This window comes from Molothrus aeneus, chromosome Z (assembly GCF_037042795.1).
Source record: "Molothrus aeneus isolate 106 chromosome Z, BPBGC_Maene_1.0, whole genome shotgun sequence".
Classification (NCBI taxonomy): domain Eukaryota; kingdom Metazoa; phylum Chordata; class Aves; order Passeriformes; family Icteridae; genus Molothrus; species Molothrus aeneus.
Window position 1 is genome coordinate 69161790 of NC_089680.1, and position 24190 is coordinate 69185979.

The 24190-nt window shown below is 40.0% G+C and overlaps 1 protein-coding gene across 4 annotated transcripts in view; it reads right to left on the minus strand.

Annotated features, from left to right (window-relative positions):
- SSBP2 (single stranded DNA binding protein 2) overlaps window positions 1–24190 on the minus strand; it is a 126061-nt gene that overhangs the window by 71576 nt on the left and 30295 nt on the right. For all 4 annotated transcript variants that reach the window (XM_066568750.1, XM_066568749.1, XM_066568748.1 and 1 more), the window contains exons 2-4: window positions 21693–21765; window positions 17585–17646; window positions 15868–15952 (exon numbers count right to left, since the gene is read on the minus strand). In XM_066568750.1, coding sequence (XP_066424847.1) covers window positions 15868–15952; window positions 17585–17646; window positions 21693–21765 — 220 coding nt within the window. The remainder of the gene's footprint in view (window positions 1–15867; window positions 15953–17584; window positions 17647–21692; window positions 21766–24190) is intronic.

Genomic DNA, 24190 nt, shown 5'->3' on the forward strand with positions numbered 1-24190 from the left:
AGAGGAGCTGGATCTGTGTCCAGAGGAAGCGGGGCTGGCCGCAGGATTTCCGCAGGGATCCGGCGCTGCCGCAGCCCACGGGAGGAAGCGGATGCTGGGAGCCTGCCAGGGACAGCAGTTGGTAGGGGGGAAAAAAGAGAGAGGACAGCACAGTTTACCCAAGAGCTCTGTTCAAATATGTGGTTAGAGGAGGACAAACCCAGGAGTCAGAGCAAACAGGGCGAGGACCTGCATTGTTTGCTCCTGCAGAGCTGGGCTGGCTGGGGATTTCACGTCTTGCTGTCAGACAGCGCAGGGGGGGAAAGCAAATGATGGATGTGCAAGCTGGAAACCACAACGTTAATTACCTTAAAATATCAATTATCTCCAGAAAATCTCCCCTTTGATCTGGGGAATCCCAGTTTCTCAGTGGTATAAACACGCAGAACTGCTGGAGGCTCCTGAGCTATTCCTGCACATCTGAGCCACCTTGATCTAGAAGTGGTTTTGATCCCACACTCAAAACCACAAGTTCTCAACTACATCAGTGAATTTTCCATCTTCAGCTTCACATTCCAGCAGGTCAACATTCAAGCAGTTCCCGTTCTTATCCACCACACAGCTGAAGGCTTAAATACTCTCTTCCTCCTCCTCCTTCAGTCTCTGAGAGAAGCAGCAATATTAATTCTGGAACATGGGATTGCTTTCAGCACCAATGCTGCTGAAAGATATGGGTGGGCCTGACATTATTTCACCAACTGAAAACTGAAAATAGGGACAGTTCTGCTGTGAGACATATGGATTATAATGCCTGCATTCATCAGATATATTTATATAGGTATGTTTATATATCTCACAGACATAATTTCAGCTTCACTGCAGTGCAATCCAGCAATAAATACTATCTTTATTTGGGACCAAAACAAAATTTTAAAAATACTAAAAGGTTCCCTAAAACTACCTAAAAAAACTATTCAATAATCACCTGGGAAATTCAACTCCAGGTGCAACAACACTGATTTTTTTAAAGGGCTCTATACATTACCCTGTGGAAAATATTATCTTGATTCTTGATCAGTTATTCTGGGAGTTTAAATTGCAGGTTTTTTAAGTACTCCAAATCCTGAACAACCTTGCAGCAGACTTTCCAAATACCCAATAAAGTGGCAGTGAGGCAGCAGATTTACAAATCAGGACCTGACAATTTAGGTCCTTGTTCTTTCCCCAGTCCTCCTGAAATTAGCAGGAGGAAATCAGATTTTGCTGGAGAGCAATGACTTTACAAATTTTCATGTGTTAGACTTCATGCTGGGAGCAGTGTTTGAGGACCATGTACAGACACAGTGCAACTTAATACAAAAAAAGGGGTTTTATACTAATCAGCAAATGAAAGCTTGCTTCCAGCACACCAGTACAAAAGTACCACAGCACATGAATTTATCAACACAATTCAGCATTTCACTTTGCATCTACAAAAATAAAAGTACTACAGTGACACAGCATGTGCTGATTGCATATCTTCAGAAATAAAACGGAAAGAAAACCCCACTGGAAAAACTGAAATACAGAAAAGAATGTTTGCTAGTTTAGGCAGCAGTTTTAACTTTCTGGATATAATAATGAACTCTTAATTTTGGGGGTGCTGCTTAATTAAAAAGCTACCAAGAAGATCACAGATACAAGCAATATTGGGTTGTTTTGATCAATACCTAGGACAGCAATTAAAATAATAGCCTTTTCCACAATTTAACACTGGACAGGGGGCCCATTTCTAAATTTTTTCCATTCCATAACAAGTTCTGACTTCAGCAGCTGCTTCAGTACAAAAACCCTTTGACAATATTAAGCTGCAAACTGCTGAGCAACTGTAACAAAGAATATTGACAGCACTGTCTGGGTCCCCAAAGAGAACATTTAGAAACTAAGTAACTGGAAATGAGACTTGAACCAATTCTATGGTTCATCAAACATCTGCAATAATATTTGATTCTAGTGCAGTTACAGGGAGTGAATCGGAATGTCTGTCAGGATGGGATTAAAAATTAAAGCAGAGGCCTTGGCTTGTCAAGAATTCATGTTGTTAAGGAGAAAAAAAAAGGAGAAACATATATTTTAAAAGCAAAATCACCGATCAGTGGAGGATAACCACCACAATGTGTGGGTTGAGAAAAGGAGGAGAAAATGTGTGTATTTTGTCAAGGCTGATAGCTAGTCTGAAGTCTGACATTTCAGCATGCTTGAGAGCAATACTTGAGACTTTTCTGACTGTTCTTATAAAGATACAAGTGGTTTGTTACATCACAAAACTGTATGATGGGATATCTGCCTGCACATAGCAAAGCTGACATGAAATGAAAACTTTAACTAACTTACCTTAACACAGATTCAGAGAACTCAGGACTGAGCTCTCAAACAAAGGGACATAAAGCACAGATCTGGAATGGTGAGTTGTGCAAGGAAAACACAGCTAAAAAAAGAATCTGTGCCTTGGGTTATTTACCACAGACAAAGGTGTTTAGAATGGTCACCTCATCTGTGTAAATATTATCTAAGTTTAAAATATTTATTAATATTATCTAATTTAAAAATAATAATAATAATTAAAAAGTAGTAGTTTAAATAATGTTTTTCCTGATTTGTAAAGGAAGTCATGGTGTTTCAGTACTTCATGGGACTGGGGGAAAGGTGTGACCAAAAGCAACTCCTGTAACTTGTGCCCATTAGTTAAATCAGAGTTACAGCTCAATTCTGGCAATTTGTGCAGAACCAATTAAGCAGTATGGAAATGCCTTTTTATGCAGCAGCCAAATGCCTGTCAGGGTTTGTGAGCCACAGCACCACCAGGAGCAGTAGGTTCAAAACCTCCTTCTCCTCCATACTAAGGAAATGCCCCCAAATGCAAGAAGCACTCCCAAAATTATGGGAAAAACTTGAGGAGGCTCAAGGACACATCCTCTGTGTCACGAAAAGAAACTTGTAAGAAATTCTTGTCTTTTTAATTCTTTATAAATAAATATGTTTGGAGATTTCTAAGTTTAATTTACTATAGGTTGGTCTCTGGAAAACAGGACATATCATCAATGGCACTTTAAAAACATTGTCCTGTGACTGTTTTTTCTTTTGTACTGACCTTCACTCTGTTTCATGACCAGCTCTATTAATTATAATAATTCACGAAGAGCCTAGAATATCAAGTATTTCTGCACTACTCCTACCCTCATGTAATGTAATTTCTGAATCAGCACCAGCAAGGGCTTCCTAAGCCTTTTTATTTCCACAGAAATCACACTTTAGGATTAACAACTCCAACAGCATTTTGTGTTTTGGGGCATCTGAAGTTTCCCTGAAGACAACCAGAGGAACCAAATGTCACCACCATGACTTCAAAAAAAATTAAATAAAGTTTAGAAGCCTCAGGATGAAATAAAGCACCAAGCAATGGCACAAGAGTTAAAATGTTCAAGGAAATGTATTGTCCACAAGACATAAATGGACACATTCTACTTCTGCAGCTCCAACAGCTCCATGGTTTGCTTACTGAGCAAAAGTGCAACACAGAAATTACTACCAAAAAAAGGCAATTCTAACTTACAGAATTCTTCTCCTGTTTAGGCAATGGCTGTGCAGAAGTGCTTACACCACCACAAACAATAATTCAGTTTCTGCTACCAGGCAATATCTTAACAACTGCAGCATTTTCCAGGCAGTGTTTAATAAAGCTGGAACACATTTTCTAAGGTGGCTTCTAGTCACTAATAAATCTAAGAATGTAAAAGCGTGTTTACTTCTTGAAATATTTCCTTTGACCTCAACCTGAAAATCTGAAAATTGTGAGCAATCTAATTTGAATTGCTGTGTTTTACTGTAACTTTTCTAAACTGAGAAGCTCCTGACAAAACCAGGATACACCACCTCTTTCATGTGACTGGTTTACAGAGTTTGGTTAATCCAGTATCAGCCCTGTATTTTAAAAAAAAGGCTCTTTGTTAAGAGAAGAGATTATTACTGGAGATAAATACCCTTACTCAGCCTCTTGAACAGGCAGCTTGATTTATGGCAGCTGGAGCACCTCTGGAGTTCATCTCATGTCAGGAACAGCTGCTGCAGACTCCACATTTTTGTGTTAAAAAAATAAAAGAAGGAAAGAAAAAAAAGAGCCACCAACAGGGTACTTATATTAACATGTACTGGTAGCTAAAATTTGAGCAGGCATAGCTGAGATTAAATTCATGATGTCAGAATCACCAGAGCACAAATTACTACCTGTTTCAGTTCCTGCTCTCATTAAATGTGTTTTTAAGGCACAGAACAAACCCAGAGGTTTTACCACCTTTCAAACCTTATACCTGATGTTAATAATGTTAACTGGGCCATTTCCAGTTGACACTATTAACAAATCATCACTGCTTTGCATTTGGGTAGTGGGAAAATTGAGAAGAAAGAAAATAAAAATACCGAGGTGATAATTTTTTCTCTTATATTTTTTTTTAAGTCAGAGGCTGCTCAGAAGTGAATAATACACTGTTTATTGAGAGCTTTCTAACCCAAAAGCACGAACTAACCAAAAAATTGTCACTGACAAACATTGCAAAGACTGAGGTGGGGTCTGAGAGAGTCTTCTGGAAGGATGTGAAAGTTCTGCACAACAAAATTTGTGTGTCTATGTGGGATAGAAGCACAGCACATCTGAACACAGGTATTTAATAAAAAACCACCTCCATAAAGCTCCAGTTCTGTCACTAGATAGCTTGAGAGATGCCTGAGTGCCACAGCAGCATCACTGAGACATTTAATGGACAGAAATCTTGGAAAGACAACTCAGCTACAACTGCTGAAGTTAGGAAAACATAAAGCAACCAAAAATAGGCTTTTAAAAAGAATCTTAAACTACAGGCTACCCTTTGTAAACTATTACCCATATTGCACCAAAATGGAAAGTTACATGTGTTTGTGTGTTCTAGTGGCAACAGAAAAAAGTGGATTTATTAATGATCAATGTTTGAGAACTACCCCTGTGGGGTGAAACAGCATCTGGTAACAGGGTAGAACAAGAAAAACCTATTAAAGCCCTCTTCTGCAATCACCCTCTTGGATACCTTAGCCTTCAATACCATTTTCTTGTGCTAATTTGGAATTCAGGAAACTGAATAGAAGCAATGTCAGCTTTACTGAGGAAATTTCTTTCTTTTGGTACGTAATTATTTTCCACCATTCACTCAGATCGTGTTTTTTCTAAATAATCAGGCTAAAAAAGATTATTTTTTTTCAATAATGAAAGCTTAGTTCCTTGTACAATTTAAGGAACATGATTTAGGGAACAGGAGCTTCAACAAAACCCTTAACACACTACAGTGCTGCAACAATAAATACCAATATCCATCTTGTTCCGGGAAGAAGAAATCCTGCACATCATCAGGAAAAGACAGCAAGGATGTCAAGTAGCTACACTTTTTCCTATTAAGAGGAAATCCAACACATGTTCTCCATACAGCAATGGGGGGACAGCAGCTGGAGCAATAAAAATAAAGGAGTTGGAAGTGGGATTCACAAAACACCTTGTGTATACAGAGTAACACAAAAATATGAAAATACAGGGAAAATAAATAAAATACTATAAATTAGATCATAAGATGGAGCAAAAAGCTTTTTGCAGGGATATCTAAGGGTTGTCCAGCAGCCACTCTTTAACAATTTTGTGCTTGTAAACAGAAAATTTGATATTTTCTTCACAATGGAGATAACTGGAAAATGGTGTCTTTGCCTCAAATACATAGAAAAAATCCACATGAAATAAATTAATAATTTTGGTACAGAGAAGTACCTCTACAACTGAACAGTGAACAGGAATGACCCACTGCATTTGTACTGTTTTCTGTGACCCTGCTACTGCAAACATGTGTGACTCTAATCAGAGTATTCACACACAAAATGCTACTCGACCATGAAATTGTTTGCCAGGCGAGGGCCAGAGTCCCTGATCCTGCTGTTGGACCTGTCCAGGCAGATCCCAACATCTGTGCAGAGCTGGGACCAAGCCAATGGGGTCGTGCTCCACGGGGACTCACTGCTCGCCTTTACAAATCTCACTGAAATCCTACTGGTGTAAAACTGATTTATTAAGTGAAATGTCGCACTCAACTCTATGCGTATGCCCAGTCTGTGCATTTTTCTGCCACTCTCTTAACAGAAATGACATTAAAATTCACCTCAGGGGTTAAATCATTCCCTTAATTATCTACTACTTACGATCTCAGTACATTTCAGACTAAAATTTAGGTTTGCAATATGGAAATCAGATCTGAAAGCAGAACTGGAAAATGTTTTCCAGACCCTTTATGTCTCAGAACATAATATTTATTATCTACCTTATAGGGAACTTTGTCTTCCGCTTCCTGTGTCAGAGGAAACCAGACAGGTCATGCACCTCTTCTGGTGTGAATTATGCACAGAACTACTTTCTTGGGTAAATGAACCTCTGATGGGTTACAGACTGCTGCATCTGAGTTTTGTTACAGGTATCCTCCCAAAGTGGCATAAATCCAGTCTGTGGATATTGCTGTGACAGCACTTTGAAGATGTACACTGAAGTTAAGGAGGGGTCACAATAAAACAGGCTACAAGGACAAAGTGCAGTGCAGATTTTCACCTTAGGTCAAGTTAAATATTTTTTGTTCTCTTTGATTATGCCACAATCTCCATTTTTCTCCGGAGGGGAGAAAATGGAGATGAAATGCTGTACTTCATCTATCTGTGTGCACTACAGGTTTACTGTTTTCAGTGGTTATCATGTTTAGAATGCAGAGATCTCAAAATAAGAAACAAGATTTCCAAGCTTTCCTCTAAATGTATCCCAGTCTCCAGAGCTGCACATTTCTTCCCAAGCACCACATCTTGTCCAGGCCCGAGGACCCACGTAAACATGAGTGCCTGTAACACCCAGGCCTTAATTCTGCAGAAAATTCAAAAATACCATTATCTGCTCCCTGTGACTCCTGTTATGTAAAGTGCATCTCATATTTAGTGTGGTGTTTGGATGTGACAGTTCTAGTCAGCCATGGATATCCGTGTTCCCTCCAGAGGCCTCCCTGCCTTTCCTCCTCATTACTTCACTTTTCACCACCTCTCATAAGGCATTTGTTGTTCAGCTGTTCTTATTAAGAGCCGCACGTCTCCTGCAATTTGTGATCTTCAGGATTCATCTTTCATCATATTAGAGAGCAGATGGAAGTTGTAAGTCCTTGGATTTTCCAGAAATGTGCTAAGCAAGTCTGAAATGAGTCACTTAGATGTATTAACGGAGCAGTCGAGCTGATAACAAAATCTGTGTTTGGCATATTGTGCAGACATAAGACTCTCACTTTCACTTTTGCTTTTCATGAGACTAAAGAAGATTGCATTTAGGTGAAGTGCCTCCAGCCTGGGCAAAGAGGAAAAGGAAAATGCTTCCCATCAGTGCAGCTGTGCTTAACCTGGTACAGACAAAGGCATGGCCACACACCAGAGGCAGCTCTGCTGTTGCCTTTTTTCCCCAAACTGGAAATGAAGCTCAAGACAATTTTAGCAAGCAGGTATTAAAAAAGTGGATCTTTATTTGGAGGCCTTCAGGGGCAGTTATGTAAATATGTCTACAAAAGGCCACCCCCACAAGGGTGAGCGCATTTTACAGGTGTCAGGAAATCAGTGTAATTGATAAAAGCACCAATCAGGAGCACAAGTGGTGATGGAATTCCCCACCCCCAGGTCCAGCCCTTTCTCTGGAGCCCTCCCTTGGCACTGGCTGCACTCTGGCCATGAAATCTATCTCCAAGAGCTGCTCCCAACCTTGGGAGCCAGGAAAGAGCCAAGAAAGCACAGGGGCTCTGTACCCCCAGAGATTGGAGCTCTGGAATTTTTCTTTTTGTTTACGGAAAGGCCATGGAAAATTACTGGGTAAACTAGTAATTAATACAATAAGCTACAGAGCCACAAATTAATGTGCAAAGAATACAGAGACCATAGAAAAGAAAAAAGGCAAAATCCAAATGGCATCGGTGCAGAGCCTCAGCCCAGGGAGATGTGACCAGCTGAAGTGGGACTGTGCAAACCCTGAACCATAAACATCAGGAGGGACCCTCTGTGGAAGATGAACCATCAGGAGGAAGAGCACGAGGGGGAGGAAGAGTCAGCAGAGGCAGCAGGCCCTAACCCAGCACTTGCTCCCTATTGATCAAGTGTTTGTGCTCTGTTGATGTAAGGCATTATGTTAAATATTAATGCCAGAAAATGTCCAGCTCTACATTCAGAGTTAGTCCATTTAACATTCCCAGTGTTACAAAGCTACAACTTGACCTCCTTTAGTGATGTTCTGGAATGCTGCAAGAACATATTGTGTGCACTCTGCCATGAGTGAGGATGATCTGTATGTCAACAGTGACAAATAAAATGTTTTTAAAATACAACTACTAAAACAAAAGTTTGGAAACAGGACATTTCTCAATGCTACTTAAACTTACAGTAGACTGTATATTCTCAATATTAAAGGTGAAATAAATTCAAAATAAGGGAGGCTTCTACAATTTTTGATGCAATGTCTAAAATCCAGAAGGTTTGCACTTCTGTATTAATCACATCCTATGAAGTGTGTATATGCATAAGTGCTTTCATTTGTAAAAGAAAAAATACCCTCTCTCCTCTGAAACCTCGATTTTAAGTTCACTCCAAATGGTAAAGTTTAAAATTTAAACGGCAATACAGCTTTCACTATGGTAGCATAAATAATCCATTCGAGCAAATTAAAAAATTAAAATTTGAATGAGCAGAGTTCATTCAATTGCAACACATTTTACACAGGATACATTTAACAACAATACTCTAAGAAATGGCTGAAGTTGAAAGTTCTTCATCAGGATAACCACACAGGAAAAGAAATTGCAGTACCCTGGGACTTCCATTGAACTGGTCAGAAATTTCCTGTGGAGCCTTCTTCCAGGCAATGACACATCACATCTTTAGAGCAGAAGGACTTCAGCTTTATTTTAATTATAAAGAAAGCCCTTGACTTCAGAACGCAGAGAAATGAATCCATGGAGACACCTGTCATGAACTAAAGTATCTAGTAAGTTAACAGTCTGCCTATCCATGTTTACAAAAAAACCCAAAAAAACTTACAACCAGATTTTACCTGTGTTTTTGAAAAAAATTAAGCTCCTCTAGAAGGCTGTGAGGCAGCCTGAGCTTTCCAGCCACTTCCCTTTGCCTTTCAGCCTCTACCTCATCCTGTGAATTCAACATTATCTCTTCAACCACTCACTTCTCCCTTAACTTCCTGTGCCTTCACATCCCCCTCCTCTGCCTCCAAGCAAAAGAAAAGCAAATTTTGTCCCCTTTCATGAATTTGGCATGGTTCTGCATACAGTGTATATAAATGTTTTTGGTGCTCCACTCTAAATAAATACTATTTTTCACACAGAATGTTCCCAAAGCCTGCCCTCATTAAAATGGCTGTTATCTCCCATTGTTTTCAATGAAAGTTAAGCTAAAATGGTTGTTAGAGAAGAGGAAAAAGAAAGAAATGTGTCCACTGCCTCCCTCGGGGAACCATGAAAGAGGAGCTAAATTACCTTTGGGGAAATGGTGGTTCCTTATCCTGTCTGAGGCTTCCACTGAGCTCAAACTAATTAACTATTTTACTTCTAAATTCCAAGGAAATTAAATATTCACTTAAAGAAGAGCAATTGGAATTTTAGAGAGGAAATGCCGCCTGTGCTCTCTGAAACAAGTGGCTGAATTCTCACATTAAAAGAGAAGCAATGCACAAAATTACCTGGGAAATTACCTCTATAAAGAGGAAAAATACGTTGCCTGTAAGAAGCAACACATTTCTGTATCAGAGCTTACAATTAACATTTGTGACAGAGAGCAGCTCAAATCCAAGCATTATATTTTCTACTAATTTATGGGAAGGAATGATGAAGAAGGATGGTATGAGCAGTACAAGCACATCTTCCCCCTTCATGAAAATGTAAGAACAAGAATTCAACTGGGGAATTTCTTAGCAGGAAACAGGAAATTAATCCTGATTTTCCTGCAAAAAGAGTCTCAGAATTCCAAGGGGAGTCCCAATTGCTCAACTTTGAAAAATTTCTGGTGTGCCAAAAAAAGTTTCATACTCTTGGAGATCCAGTGCGATATTCTGATATTCATTCATGAACACGTGACACCAGGCAATGTTGTTTGCAGACTTTGGGAGCTGGAGCATGCTTTTAATTAATCCTTTCCACACAATTAATGAACAGCTACTGAGCAATAAAATTAAGGAGATGGGAGACTGAGGCAGCCCATCTCACCTGTGTAAATTCTATGTAAGACCCTCAGCTGGTGACCCACCCTGTCCTCCCCAAACCTCCCAGTGAGCACTGGCCTTCATGCAGACAAAACTGTGTCCTACACCAAGGACAAGAACCCTAAACATTTACCCAGTTTTCACATTCACTGCATTTTTGGCTGCACACATGAGAAAGTCAAGGATGCACCACCTTGGGAAGATTACACCAAACAGTATTCTGCAAAAAATATGGTTTGTTAATTGTTTACTGTTGTGCAATCTTTAGCCATATGGATTTACTTAATGTGTTCAGGTATGGAATTTCAAAGCAAAAGCAAATTCTTTTGTTTTCTCCTGGTTTCCATATTTAAGAACACATTTTACTGCACATATACCTGAACACTGTGAGATATGATCTCCACAGAATGAAAAGAGCAGCAAAGAAAGACACTTCATTCAAAATTAAATATGAATACTACTTACACAAAAAGAAAGAATACAATTTTAACAATGAATGTATGAGACGAAATTCTTTTCACTTCCCTATTAACTACAAAAAGAATGCTACAGCCACTTGATAAATTTCTTCTACTTTTAAAAAATAACCTGTTCTCCATCTGGACACAGGAACTATCTTACAGAGTAGACAAATCAATTGTCTGAAGAACAAATTCTGAGGGTGAAATCCCTGACTTAGTGATGATCAGTAAATAAGCAAAGGGCCTTCCAGAACTTTGTGGAACTCAGGTAAGGAACTAACAGGTAACTCAGATCTGCAGCCTCTGAAACAAAAGCCCTGGAGCAAAGCGGGACAACTTGTCTTTTTTTGCCCTTCTATTGGAGGATAAGGATGGTGGGGAGGTTTTTTCCTTAATTTCTGTTTTAAGCAGAAGGAGTTTAAAATGCATTCTCCACAGAAACTGACAGCTGGAAACCAGACCTAGAATTCCATTTTCAGCAATAAAGCTAGAAGCAAAAGCTGCCCTAGCTAGGCTGCCTGCAGAAGGTCGCAGTATCAAGAGATGGGTCAGGCAATCAAGAATGAAAACAAGTTCCTCCATCCCTGATGCATAAAAGGCAGAGAAGGAGGACAGCAGTTTAATGAAACCAGAAACAAAACAGTTCTTTTGGGAGAACAGTCTCACGGGCTTTTCATGGAAATCTGTAGTCCAAAACAGACATAAAAGTATTCACAACTCCTCAAATACTGAGTATTGATAATGATTAGTTAAGGAGACTTGGGGCATTTAGGGTGTGCAAGTGCCTCTTAGTTCTGCTGAAGGGAGATGGGTGCAGAGAATAAAGTAGTAATTTCTCTCCCCATAAAACCTAGAAATAAATGCAGAGACCCAACTTTTCTGAAGAGAGGTGCACCGAGACTGAGCAGCCACCTCAAATGTCCAAACACTCCGCTCAGTAACTTCTAGGAAAATTTTATTTCTCTACTCATGATCTTTAAAAGTAATAATCTGGACAAAACCAGTAACAGCATTGTCTTTGGTACACTCTACAGCCCTCTGTCACAGAGCTCAGCACTGAACTGTGCCAACAGGGCAGCGAGGATGTGGGCCTAGCTCATTTCAGTCTCTGGAGCAAGGAGTGTCTCTGGTTTGTTACCCTGTGCATTATCTGGAATTCTTCTGGCAGACACAAACACACACCAGACACCTTTGCCCACAGCAGAAGTGATCTTTCAAAGAGCTGGGGAGAACTAATCAAACCTTAACTGGAAAATAATCAAGATTTTAATACAGCTACATGTGAGAAACAGTGTATGCCTTCTTTGCACCAGCACCACATGGAAAAATTTCCAATGCCAGGAGTGTGAGATAACAGGAGCACAGAAATTTCTGGAGAGTAAAAATATCTTAACTGCTATGTACAGAAATCATCTTGTAAAAAAGGATTTTCAGGTACCACCCCTTTCAACCCAGAGATGGGGATGAATGGCCAGGCCTGAGGAAGAGTGGGATGGCCATTTGTGGCCATCAGAAGATGGGGTACTGCTAAAAGTTTTTATTTCCCCTTTTGGACACAGTTTTCAGCTTGGAAAGAAGTGGAAAGAGATGTATGTTGGAACTTGCTTCTCTCAGGAGAAGATCTCAAAATGTGGAAAAAAGAGCTCTTAACTAGAGAGGTGAAGAAATCTCCTCAGGACATCGTGAAGAAACACAAACCATTCTACACTGAAGACTGAATTTCGCCTCAGACCATCCATGTACATGATTTCTCACAAGACTTCAAAGTGTGCAGAAGTTTTCCTCCAGGAAAAAGTAAAGTAACAGGTACCTGGAAAAAAATCACGGGGATTTTTCTGCTTCAAATGAAGCTACTCCCACTGAAATGCCTGCAGTATTAACGGGCTGGGTGAGCAAGCAACAGTTTTCTTTCCTGAGTCACCTGAAACAATTTCCAATTCTACATGATATATCTTAAAACTTCCAGCCCAGGAGCTGTCTCCCTGATCCAGCACATGCACATTCATGACATTCATCTTTTCAAGCCTAAAAAAATGATAAAAATGTACCTCATCAGTTCAGAACCCTGTTCACTCAGAAGAAAACATATCCAGTGGCAAATCTTGACAGAAAATAAACATAAAATCCATTCTAAATACGGGGGAAGCTGCAATACTTAAATTCAGGATGAGCATGGAAAATCTTCTCTATAAAGCCAGAATTGGGCTTTACCTTTCTATTTAGTGTATTTTTAGTAAGATGAGCATTGTAGTGCTGCAAGCCACAACACACTGTCTGAAGGGGGAGGGAACTCAAACAGCATTAATCTTACAGTTGCAGTTCAGATAATGTAAAGCTTGTAAGTAAACTTGAAGAAACTCAGTCTTTCTGCGCATTCATTTCATGAGTCAACCTGTGTGTTCCTGCCTGACTCGCAGCTATGTCGAGTGAGGCAGCAATATTTCCAAATCATTAAATCATCTGCAAGTGCTTTCCTCCTCCATCAAGCATTCCTAAGCCTTTCTCTCTCCACAAAAGCAAAGACAAGATTATTTCCTCTCCAAACACAGCCCACTCAGCTACAGCTGCCATGTCTGCAGCAGCCAGACCACGCACCCCTTCAGCAGGAACGGTTTTTCTTAGGTCAAGTGGAACACATGCCTAATAAAAAATTCTGAATTGCTCGCATGAATTAATAAACAAGCCTTCTGTGCTGTTTTGTACGTACAATAACAGTTTTCAGATACGACAGCACAGCTACAAATGCTCCACTACTTGACCTGCAATGTAGCAGCAGAGTTTTGATTTACCATCCCTGGCAGCCTCGGCAGGAGGAAGATTCCAGCAGCTCCCACTGATGGTGGGATTTTGACCTCTCCACAATGGCAAGACACTGTGTGGATCAGGATTTCACTCACTGCACGTTCATCGTCCTCTGCTGTGAGATCTGCTTGGCTATATCCTCATACCACCCTCTTGTTTTTTGACATGAGCTTACAATGCTACCTTAAAATACCAGACGCAAAAACCATGATGAAGACTGTCCTAAGCAAAACCTAAGTGATAACAAGGAGCATGGTGAGACTTGTGAGGGATCAAATTACTTTATCCCAACTGTGACAAAAACAATGCAGAGCTTTTCCTGCCACCTTAAAATATTGACAGAATTGGTTTTACAAACACCAGGCAAATTAATTTCTGAAGTAAACCAAATTGTTTCTAAAATAAATGTTCATCCTGTCTTGATGTGCAAATAGAATCATACCACAATTTTATCTTTTCTTCATCAAGCATGACTTTACACAGTAAGTTAAATATTCAATCACAGAATTGTAGGACACACCGAACTTGTAGTTTCTCACTTTTCTTGAATTATGACAATACACATCATAAATGAGCAATAAGGTCATGTAATATTCCAAGGCCTGTAGAAATGCTAATGGAACATGCCAAAGGAGGTTTCTAACTACTTTAATTCACCTACTCAAATTCCTAGTACACCTCTAAATTTAGACTCAATAGTGGACTTACTAATCAATTAAACTCTCCTGAGCTTAAAGGTTTGTGGACTCCTTTTAGACTCCAAATACTTTTTCACTGAAAATTTCCTCTCGCTGATCATTCTGTTTCACAATTTTGTTTCATAACAATATTTACATTTTTCGGATTTTTGGCTTTTGTTACATACACTTAATTTTGAGAACACAATGTCCCCCACTGAAGTCAACTGCTGTGCTTTGGATCTGCCCAGATTTAAATCTCTAATGTCATTCCTCATGGTCTTACACTATTCCTGTAAACAACTGCTCCTTCAGTGGGGAATTAAACCTTCCTCTAATAACAAGGAAACAAAATACTAAGTAGCTAATAGCCAAGTCTTTTCTTTTTCCAGCAACTTTTTATTTACAACAGATTAGGACAAAATGACCACACCTACTGTGCTTGCAAGAGATACCTCATTTTTAATTTGAGGAATGTACCTTACTAAATTGGCTGACCTTAACAACTCTGTGGGTGCAAAATGTCGTTAAAACTTTGTTCCTCTCTCTGATAATTATTTCTTTCATTAATTATGTGTAGTTGTCAGCGTAGCCTGGACATGACTGTGCAACATGGTCCAAGCTCCTTAACCAGTCACCCTCACAATATAATCACCACTACAGAGTGTTAAAGAGACATTGGTGAAAGAAGCTGGATATCTCTGACTGTGCTGATGGTGCATTCAGAGTCTAAGGTGGTGTTTACTGCAAATAAACAACAAGGCTAGATCACCATTAGCTCACACGTTGTAGGATGCCAAGCCATTACCAGATTTTGAGAACAGAAAATGCAAAATGGTCACTTTACTGAATCATTTCTGTTGTTCCCAAAGTGTGTTTATAAGACACTGGGATAGGGCAGTCTAATGTCAGTTTTATCCATAGAAATACTTTTTGGCAGTAACTAGACACTATTTGTGAGACAGACCTGGAAAAGACTCAAGGAGAGTTTTCACAGTTGTATTGTGAGAGCTACTTTCACTCAAGACTCCCCTGTCATGTTTTGAACGAAGTCCCAAAGGCAGCAAAACTGTCATGAAACTTCTACCCTTTATTCCTCCTGTTGTCTTTGACCAGCTGATTTTGCATTTAACTTATTCTATGTCGCTTGATTGTTTATTAGGGTGAAAAATCTCCAGGTTATTTCAGGATACAAAAGCATATGAACCACCCCAGTTTCAGCCACGGTGGTCCTGACAGAAGCCAGAGATCAATTCCATCTACAGAACAGTCTTTTCTTTAGCACTGACAGAGCACAGATATTTGGGCAGGTCAGATCCATGTTTCCATCTGTCCTGTGCCTTTGTGACCAGCCTCATGTGTCCACGGCATGGGGGGCAGAAGGACACTCTTTATTCTGCATTAACACATGGGACAGCACCTTGATCTCTGAGACAGCTTCCAGGAGTCACCCATATCGTGCTGGCAATTAAAGAATTAGGAACTCCTAATTCTAAGGTATCCCTAGGAAACTGAGAGTTACATATGAACAGCACCTGTGTTTTTGAGCCACTGCAGTGCAAAATACTTCTCTATCACATTTATACATGCAGTTAAGGAAGCCATGGTAAAGACACACAAAACTTACGTAGTCATGAAAGGCTTTTGCTTCACTTGAGTGTTCACATGTTTCTCGTCTTTCTGGAGCTGCACAGTAGAGATCCCAGAACACACTGCAAGGGAGAGGTTACAGGGATGGTGAGAGTGTCACTGTGATGCTCACTTGCATTTTATGGCATACACAAACCCCACATGGATGTTCCTATACAGAAATGCCACTTTCTCTCCAAAGAATGAGAACACTCCCCTCTACGGAAGAATTTAGATTTGTAAATCATCTATGAGGAACAAGTCCTGCCATCTGATCTCTGAGGCAAGCAGTGCTGTACTCCTTTAGCACCACTGCACTACAGACCAAGAATGTGGGGTAATAAATACAAATACAATGTGTATTACTGTGCACTTAATCTTATCCCTCCAGCAACTGCTCAAACGACTTCCACAAAGCATGGGAAGGAATGAATTCATAATAATATGGAAAGGAAAGAAACTGGAGAGAAAACTGGGAATCCTTCCATGGTCAAGGTTCCTGAAATCACAGAACAATTTGGATTGGAAGGATTTTAGAGCCCATCCAGTCTCCAACACCTTCCACTATCCCAGGTTACTCTGAGTCCTGCCCAGCCTGGCCTTGGGCACTTCCAGGGATGGGGCAGCCACAGCTTCCATGGAAAAATGTCCAGTCCTGTGCTTAAACCAAAGCTCCCTGAGGATCTGGTGCCTGGGCAAGCACAAAAAAGGCATAGGCAACTTCTTAGGTCATAAAGAATAAAAGGAAGGGTATTATGGCACATAATCCCGTTGGTCTTCCCCACAAACTCCTTCAACTATAGTTACATACCAATCAGTTCTACCACAAAGTTTCTGGAATGAAACTGTGTCTATGCTAGAATGACTTAGTAACATATTTGAGTAACAAAATTTGTTGGAGTTTCATAGCGGTTTTTTACTGGTTTAGACTTACTCCTCTATAACTTAATCCAGCACCATAATAGGGATTTATGGACAATTTGAGCACTCTGCTGCAGTCAATCAAAATTAAGGATAATGCAGACATTAGAGATAAAAGGGACATGTTCTTGCCAGGCTTCCATCACACAGCAAGAGCTGTCAAAGAATGGTCAAAAAAGGATACCCCACTTCCCATGCAGCTGTGCAAATCACTTGGGTTCAAATGGGGCCATTTCAAAACCTGTGAATTCTTGTACTTCTGACAGCTGGGCATATTCTCTGCACTTCTGCATTTCTTCAAACACAGGCTTGTTGGAAATACTAAAATAATGAATAAATACCACGGCTACACAGCACTGCCTATGAGCACTCTTCTCCCCTGGGGAATACTACACACACAGCTGTGGACTGCAGACTGAGCAAGTTCACATCTACACAGTCTCTGTATTTACTGTGTTTTCTTCCAAATGTAAGTAGTTATGATATGTGGAATGACCCCTTAGCTGCAAAATGTGCTGGAAGGTGGTGAAGAAGGAAAGCCAGGCCACCTCCTTTCTTATCAATGTGCTATGCAGTATTTCTTTCTTTCTGTATCCAATATCCAGTATCTTTTTCTGTTATTTCCGTTTCTGTACCTAATTTTCTGTTATTTTATTCCTTAATAAGAGAATGCTTCTTAATCCTGATCCTCTTATTTTTTTTACACTGTTCACCTGAATTTCTTGCCTCCTGCAGCTGAAACTGGACATCAACATATTCTAGGAAAACCAGAGGAGAAGAAAACTGGTACTTACCACCACCAGGAATGCAAGAATCCTGGGGGCTCCCCCAGTGTGATGTTTTTTTCCCATCTTATCTAAAATAAAATTATAAAAACAGAGGTGTACATTGTGATCATTGTGACTAAAAAGCACTACATAATTCACATAGAAAAAGGATGAGGAACAGAAGATTCCACACTTAAGAGACACTTTATGGTCATCAATTTGGATGTGCTGTTTACTTACTTTTCTATATTTATTGATATAGCTGACACTTTACATTAGCTCCTCTTGTGCTAGGGAAGCATAGTTTAGAATTTTATTCTTTGGGTTTTTTTTAAATTCTGAATATATTGTGTATTATTTTAAGTTCAAAAACGCATGATTAAAAAAGTGATTTTGAAGTACCCTTAAAGCCTGAAATCTTTTCCCATTTGCACAGGAGTGATGCTGTGGATTCAGCAGGTGGCACTCTTCCCCCCGCAGCCAGGGCCAGCAGTGTTTTATAATGCTCGAGGAGTGCTTCAGTCACAGGTAATGTGGCAAAAGCCAGGCAGCAGCACTGCCATAACCCAGCTCCCACCAGCCAGGGAACGTGCACAGCTACTCTGGCTTGCTCTCCTGTGCTGGCAAGCTCTCCTCAACACCTCTACTGCCTGGGACTTCCCTCCCACCAAGGAAACTGGGTCTGTTTGAGGCTGTTTTCACAGGAAATGCAGTTTAAGAACTCTCGGCTCCTGAATTCAAACTTTTGTTGTTGATCAGGGAACCCATCAGACAACGCCACCCACAGCAACAGAATCTGTTTCTCTGCAAAACTTCCCAAATGTTGTACCTTAACTATAATCACACAAGCATCTTTTCAATGCCAGTCAGTAGCTTGTCCTTATCTCCAAAATTAAATAGTTTGGGCTATCACAGAGCCCACACTGTCCAAAAGAATGTCTCATGTTAGAACTTGGTGAATCTTTGGTGCACACTTTGCATTGTGTGCACTGCAAACTCCTCTAGTTACAATGACACACAGCATAATTTCCTGTCCAACTCTCTTAAAAAAGGAGTTGTTAAAAGCACAAACCATATTCTTCTCTAGAGACAGAAGCAATGGCAGACAAGAAAAGGGTTATTTTAATCAAATGCTTAAACAGCCTTAATATGAAAGAAATTTAAAGTGACAGATCTATATACAAATATGTAAAAAAAACATAAAAGCATAATATTAAAGGTAGTATTCATACTGCCAGGGTCCTTCCTAAAGCTGGCATTTTTTAAAGAGACTTTAAGATTCTCAACTCTCACTTGATTTCCACATCCAGTTCTTAGGAAATTCAAACACATGCAAGTTTTGTCAATACAGAATATGTAGCTCATATGCCTAAAAATGTTGTTTGGACTTACATGAAAATCCATATAGAAAATCTCAAACCTAATGCAAATTTGACATATTATTTGAACACAACTCTTCAAAAATAACTATGCTATTTTAAATTGTCTATAAAAAATAACACTGAGCCACTATCACTTGAGTTGGTAAAGCTGGCAGAATGAAAACCAACATCCCTCACACAGCAGCTAATACACAAAAAACATATTTCACAAAGTTCCTGAAGTGTTTAAGTGCCTAAAGTTCCTTAAGTGCTGGCAGGAAAAAGTGACAAATATTTGGAAGCCAAAGTCACTACAAAGGTATTACACACTCTTCAAATACACTTCTCAGAGGCACAGCTGCTCCTCATGCAGCCTGGGAATGTCTTGGAAAGACTTGTACTAATAATCAGGAACACACAGTACCTCTGAGAAGGTTCAAAATCACATAATGAAGAGATGCATTGTACAACCAGCATGAAAAAGGGGTTCCTGAAGCAGAAATTTCATTCGCTTAGCAGTAAAAATTATGTCTGTGAAGAACACCCACATTATGTCTAAGCAGTGATTGTTTTCTTCAAAGCAGGGCCTGGTGAGGAAATTACCCAGTTCAGGTCTTCAGTGGCTCCTGGGACATATGTCATCTTGAGAAACTGACTGGGAGGAGGAAACTGAAGGGAATGTGGAAGTTTGGGACCCTTTTAAAAGATTTTTGTTTTGTTTTGTTTTAAATACCCGTACTCATGTCTAACATAGCAGATGCAGTCTGTCTGATCAATGGGACTTATGAAGAATTATTATTTATGAAAAAAAATCTTCATTGTCAAGTGTGATTGAGCTCATAGACAGGGAATGATTAACTGGGAAATGCCCACCAACCAGGTCCAGCCAGGGTAATAGAATTATCTGAGGCTGGAATCTGATTTCCAGGATAGAAAATATGTGGGATAAGGATCAGGTCTTCAAGAGAAGCATACGAAAGTCAAACTAGACACAAAAGCATGACAAAAACATGGGGATGCTCAGGACAACCATCCCTAAGTTACAGAGTATCACAGTGGATTCACGGATGTCCAACTTCTATTTTCCTTTAATGTGGTTCCATTCCTCTGAGTCACGGTCCCTGGCAGATCTGTGAGAGAGGGCTCTTAACCTTTAGACACCACTGGCTGCCCTACAGCTCAGACAATCTGTGTGTGCTCTTCTTTTAAGCCCCAACACTCAGCTTTAGAGTTAACCTCAACTGTTTAACTTAGAAATGAAACCCACCCAAACTGAGAGAGCATCCAGCCCAGCAGCCACAGAGCCATTCACAAGAACTGCCAGCACATTTACCCTCCTGCACTGCTAATTAGTGAGGGAAATAAACTCACAGCTCGTACCTCATACCCACTCTGTGCACTACTCATTGTCCCTGACCTGTGTTTACCACCTCTTGATGAGTACAAGTCTTACTTTTGAAGATTTGATATATCCTTATGTTTCAGTGTTCAGACCTGAGAGCTTCTCTGTAACTCAAGACTAAATTAGTTCTAAAAGCTGAGTTTCAAGACACGGTATTTAATGTTTTCAGGAAATCCAGATGTCATACCAGCTATGCTTCTGCCAACTGTTCATTTTGAAAAAACATCATAAAAACAAAGTGAGCAAAATTTACCTTGTGGAATGCATTATTTACAAATGACAGCTGTCTTGGAAAAGCCAAGATGATACTCTACATTATTTTCTCTTATTTTTCCAATGTTTTACCACAGAGATAAAACAATTGTCAAAAACATGCTTTATTATAAATGTAAACCAGTCCTACTACAATTCTACCCTTTTTCCTTATCTGTGCTTTGTCAGTTTTGTGTGAATATCACAAACAACTCTCTGGATTTTCATTTTCTCCTCTTCCATCTCCAAAATGTCATCATCAGCATAATAATTTAATTAGCTTTTGGAGGAGGATCAGTTAAAGCAGCAAATTTTCCTAGGACAATATCTTGCCTATTTTTTCCCAACTTCTGCTCACTATTCCTATTATTACTACTACTATGCTATTGTTATTATTATTAGTTATTGATATTGTTGTTGTTGTTGCTATTATCTTGTATGTTCTTGTCAAAGATTAAAAACCATAATAAACCCAGAAGACTTCAATGTGTTCAGCATACATTTGTATCCTAGGGCAAAAGTAAAATGCTGATGAGACACAATTTACTTCAACCTTCACAAGATGCATACAAAGCCTTTGAAAAGACTCTTAAAAAAACCCCCAAAACTACTGTGTAAAGGTAAAAATTCCATTAGCAGTTGAAAGTGTTTAAAAAAGCAGGACCTAAGTGGTTGTGGCCCTCATTGATTCAACAGATGAAAAGAAGTGAAGTGGTTAAAAGCATGGTGAGAGCACAGAGAGATCAGCAGTGCTTCAGAGAAGAACTGATAGTGTATGACAGTGGGATGTAAAATACATTTAGAAGGGCCCATCGTTCACAATTGGAGATATCAATAGTAAGTTAAAAGGTCATCAAAACTGAGTACCATTGAAGTGTTCTCCAGCATGCCCACTTATTAGAGAAAATAGATTAATCTTCCCCAGTGTAGAATGGGGATTACAAACCACAGCAAAAACAGTCACACAAGATCATGTAAAATGATATGGCAAACTGGGTTCTGGAGAATAAGGAACAGCGGATTGAGGCAAACTGATACCCAAGGTTTTCACTGCTCTTATTTTAGACCAAATCATATTTATTTCACTTGCAGGCCCTCGGAAATCATGTAAAAAACTCACCTCTGATAAAAATGTCTGAGCTGATTTCTGTGCTCCTACATGGAGCAGATATTCATATACGTACAGTGCTAATCTGAAAAATAAACAGAAAGGACAATATTTAGTATTGTGCATTTGTTTGCTCCTCTTTTTCAGAAATAAAGGATTATCACAAGTTTGAGATATGCCCCACTGCCTTCCACAAACCACAAAGTAATGAAGTGCCAAATCTATTACCTCTACCAGAATTGTTCAACTAGACATGCAGGTCAATCTGACCAGAGGTGTTTAAATAGTCATTAATTAAAACATTATTAAGCCCCCAAATTACTTAATGTCAACATTTTTAATATTTGGACAAGTGCCTAGTGAGCTAACCAGTGACCCAGTGCTGCTCTGGGTGAGCATGCTTACTGTAAATACAATATATTCATACAGCGTCACTGATTGCTTTTCCAGGTCAGCTTTTTTAGCATGTGGAATGTGTCAAGCTGTTAGCACTCTTGAAAAATAGCCCTGTGGTTTTTCCAAAAAACATGGAAACTTCAGGCTGCATCAGGAGAAGCGATGGCAGCCTAGATCCATGGCCAAACAACCACAGCTCTGCAGCAAAGGGAAAACAGATCCTGAAATTCATCCAGACCTGGGCTCTGGTGGCAGCAGAGCTACAAATGACTGCCACAGCTCCAGATGATTCCCCAGAGCTTCCTGTTTGTCCGTCTGCAAGCCTCCAGGCTGTTCAGAAGGAAAAGGAGGAGGAGAAGAGAAGGAGAAGGAGAAGGAGAAGGAGAAGGAGAAGGAGAATGTCTCTTATATTTGCTACCTGCACTGTTTTTAAGAAGTTAAATGTATTTGAATGCATGTAGTAATACACAGCAATTCTTATTTTGACTATTCTCCCTATTAATTTCCAAAAACTTGTAGACGGCTACACAAAGAAGAGAGGGAGAGGATCTGTCTTCCTCTTCAAAACCCTATGCCATGTTCTGTGTGATCACTGTCATCAAGGCTCTGCTGGAGCAGTAATTATTGCCGTGACCTATCAAGTGTGAAATTTTAAAATCTCAGAGAGACCTTCCCCAAAAATGGTTTTCACTAGTTGTTTGTACTTTGTACATGCAATACATGCACATATTACTTTACTCTCTGTCCAATTTCAAAAGCAAAGATGTACTTTTTTCTCAAATTAAATATATATAATTCAAACATATGAGTGGTTTTAGTTTGAACTCTCTAAGTACTGTGGGGAGAGAGGATTTCTTAAGAGTTGGCTTAATTCTTCTCAGTTCAACTACCATGCAAATTTTAAGCAATAAATGTTGTAGACTAAATCTAAGACAGATGTAAGAGACAGAGAAGAAACACTTTTCTGCCACAGCCCATACATCCTGAATACCCAGTAATGCTTTAAAGCACCTCATTTGTCTTATGAGAGTCCCTTTTTTGTTCTTATCCAAACATGAAGCCTGCAGTCCAGATAAAAGGGTTTGTGTGATCACATCCTTCCTGCCCGTGAAGGAAGGCGGAGCAGCACAAACCCTGGGTTTGCTGCGGGGGGTTACAGCACCCCCACGGCTCTGCCACCGACTGAAAGCTTTGGCACACCGGGCACATCGATGCCCACGCTGACAGCACAAGGCTTTAATACCCACAGAGGTTTGTGCCTCCTCTCAGGACTCTGGGGTGCCCTCAGAGTGCTCCCGCACAGCCCAGCATCCCTGCCTGTCCCCACTGTCACCACTCCAAAACCACAAGGTATTTCAGCATTGCAACAAGACCACCCTAAAACTTTTCACCTAAACACACAGAATGTGCGAATTAAGCACGGTGCTAGCTGCTGACCTCTCTGTGTAAATGCTGTTACCTCTTGGGCTAAACAAACCAGCAGCGCAATGAAATGGTGTTTAATGAGTGCGTGGAGGGTAAATGTGGCACGTTTCAGCAGAAGGCTTTAGGCTTCCGGGTTGATCCAGCTGTGGTAAACCCCAGACTGCCAAGGGTTGTGCCAGGAGGGCTGGGGCCACCTCTCACCAACAAATGTGGGACAGGAGCACAGCACAGAATAACCCCGTGGGGTCGGTCCTCCTACGTCTGCATGGCTGCCCCAGCCCTTGTAATTGCGCTCTCAGGAAGCCTTTACAGAATGTAACAATGTTATGGGTTCCTTCGGAAATAAATGCATTCACCGAAGAGATCAAAAGAGACATACTAAGGTTTCACTGTGTCACAAGGAAGGATCAACGGGAAACTGATGCTCTGGGGAAAGACAGCAGAGACGCCCAAAAAGGTGCAACACTGTTTAACAAGGAGGAATACCAAAATTACAAACTGTAACCACAGGCGAGGAACAGAAAAGACAAAAGCCAAGCTACAGTTCAAGTGTGTACAATGAACAAATTAATGAACTATTTCACATCCTGTCACAAGACTAAGACAGTATTAGTGAGGTGGTCTTCAACACCAGAAGACTTGAGTTTGAAGTGACATTTTAAAAAAAGACAGTTTTTACTCATTAAACT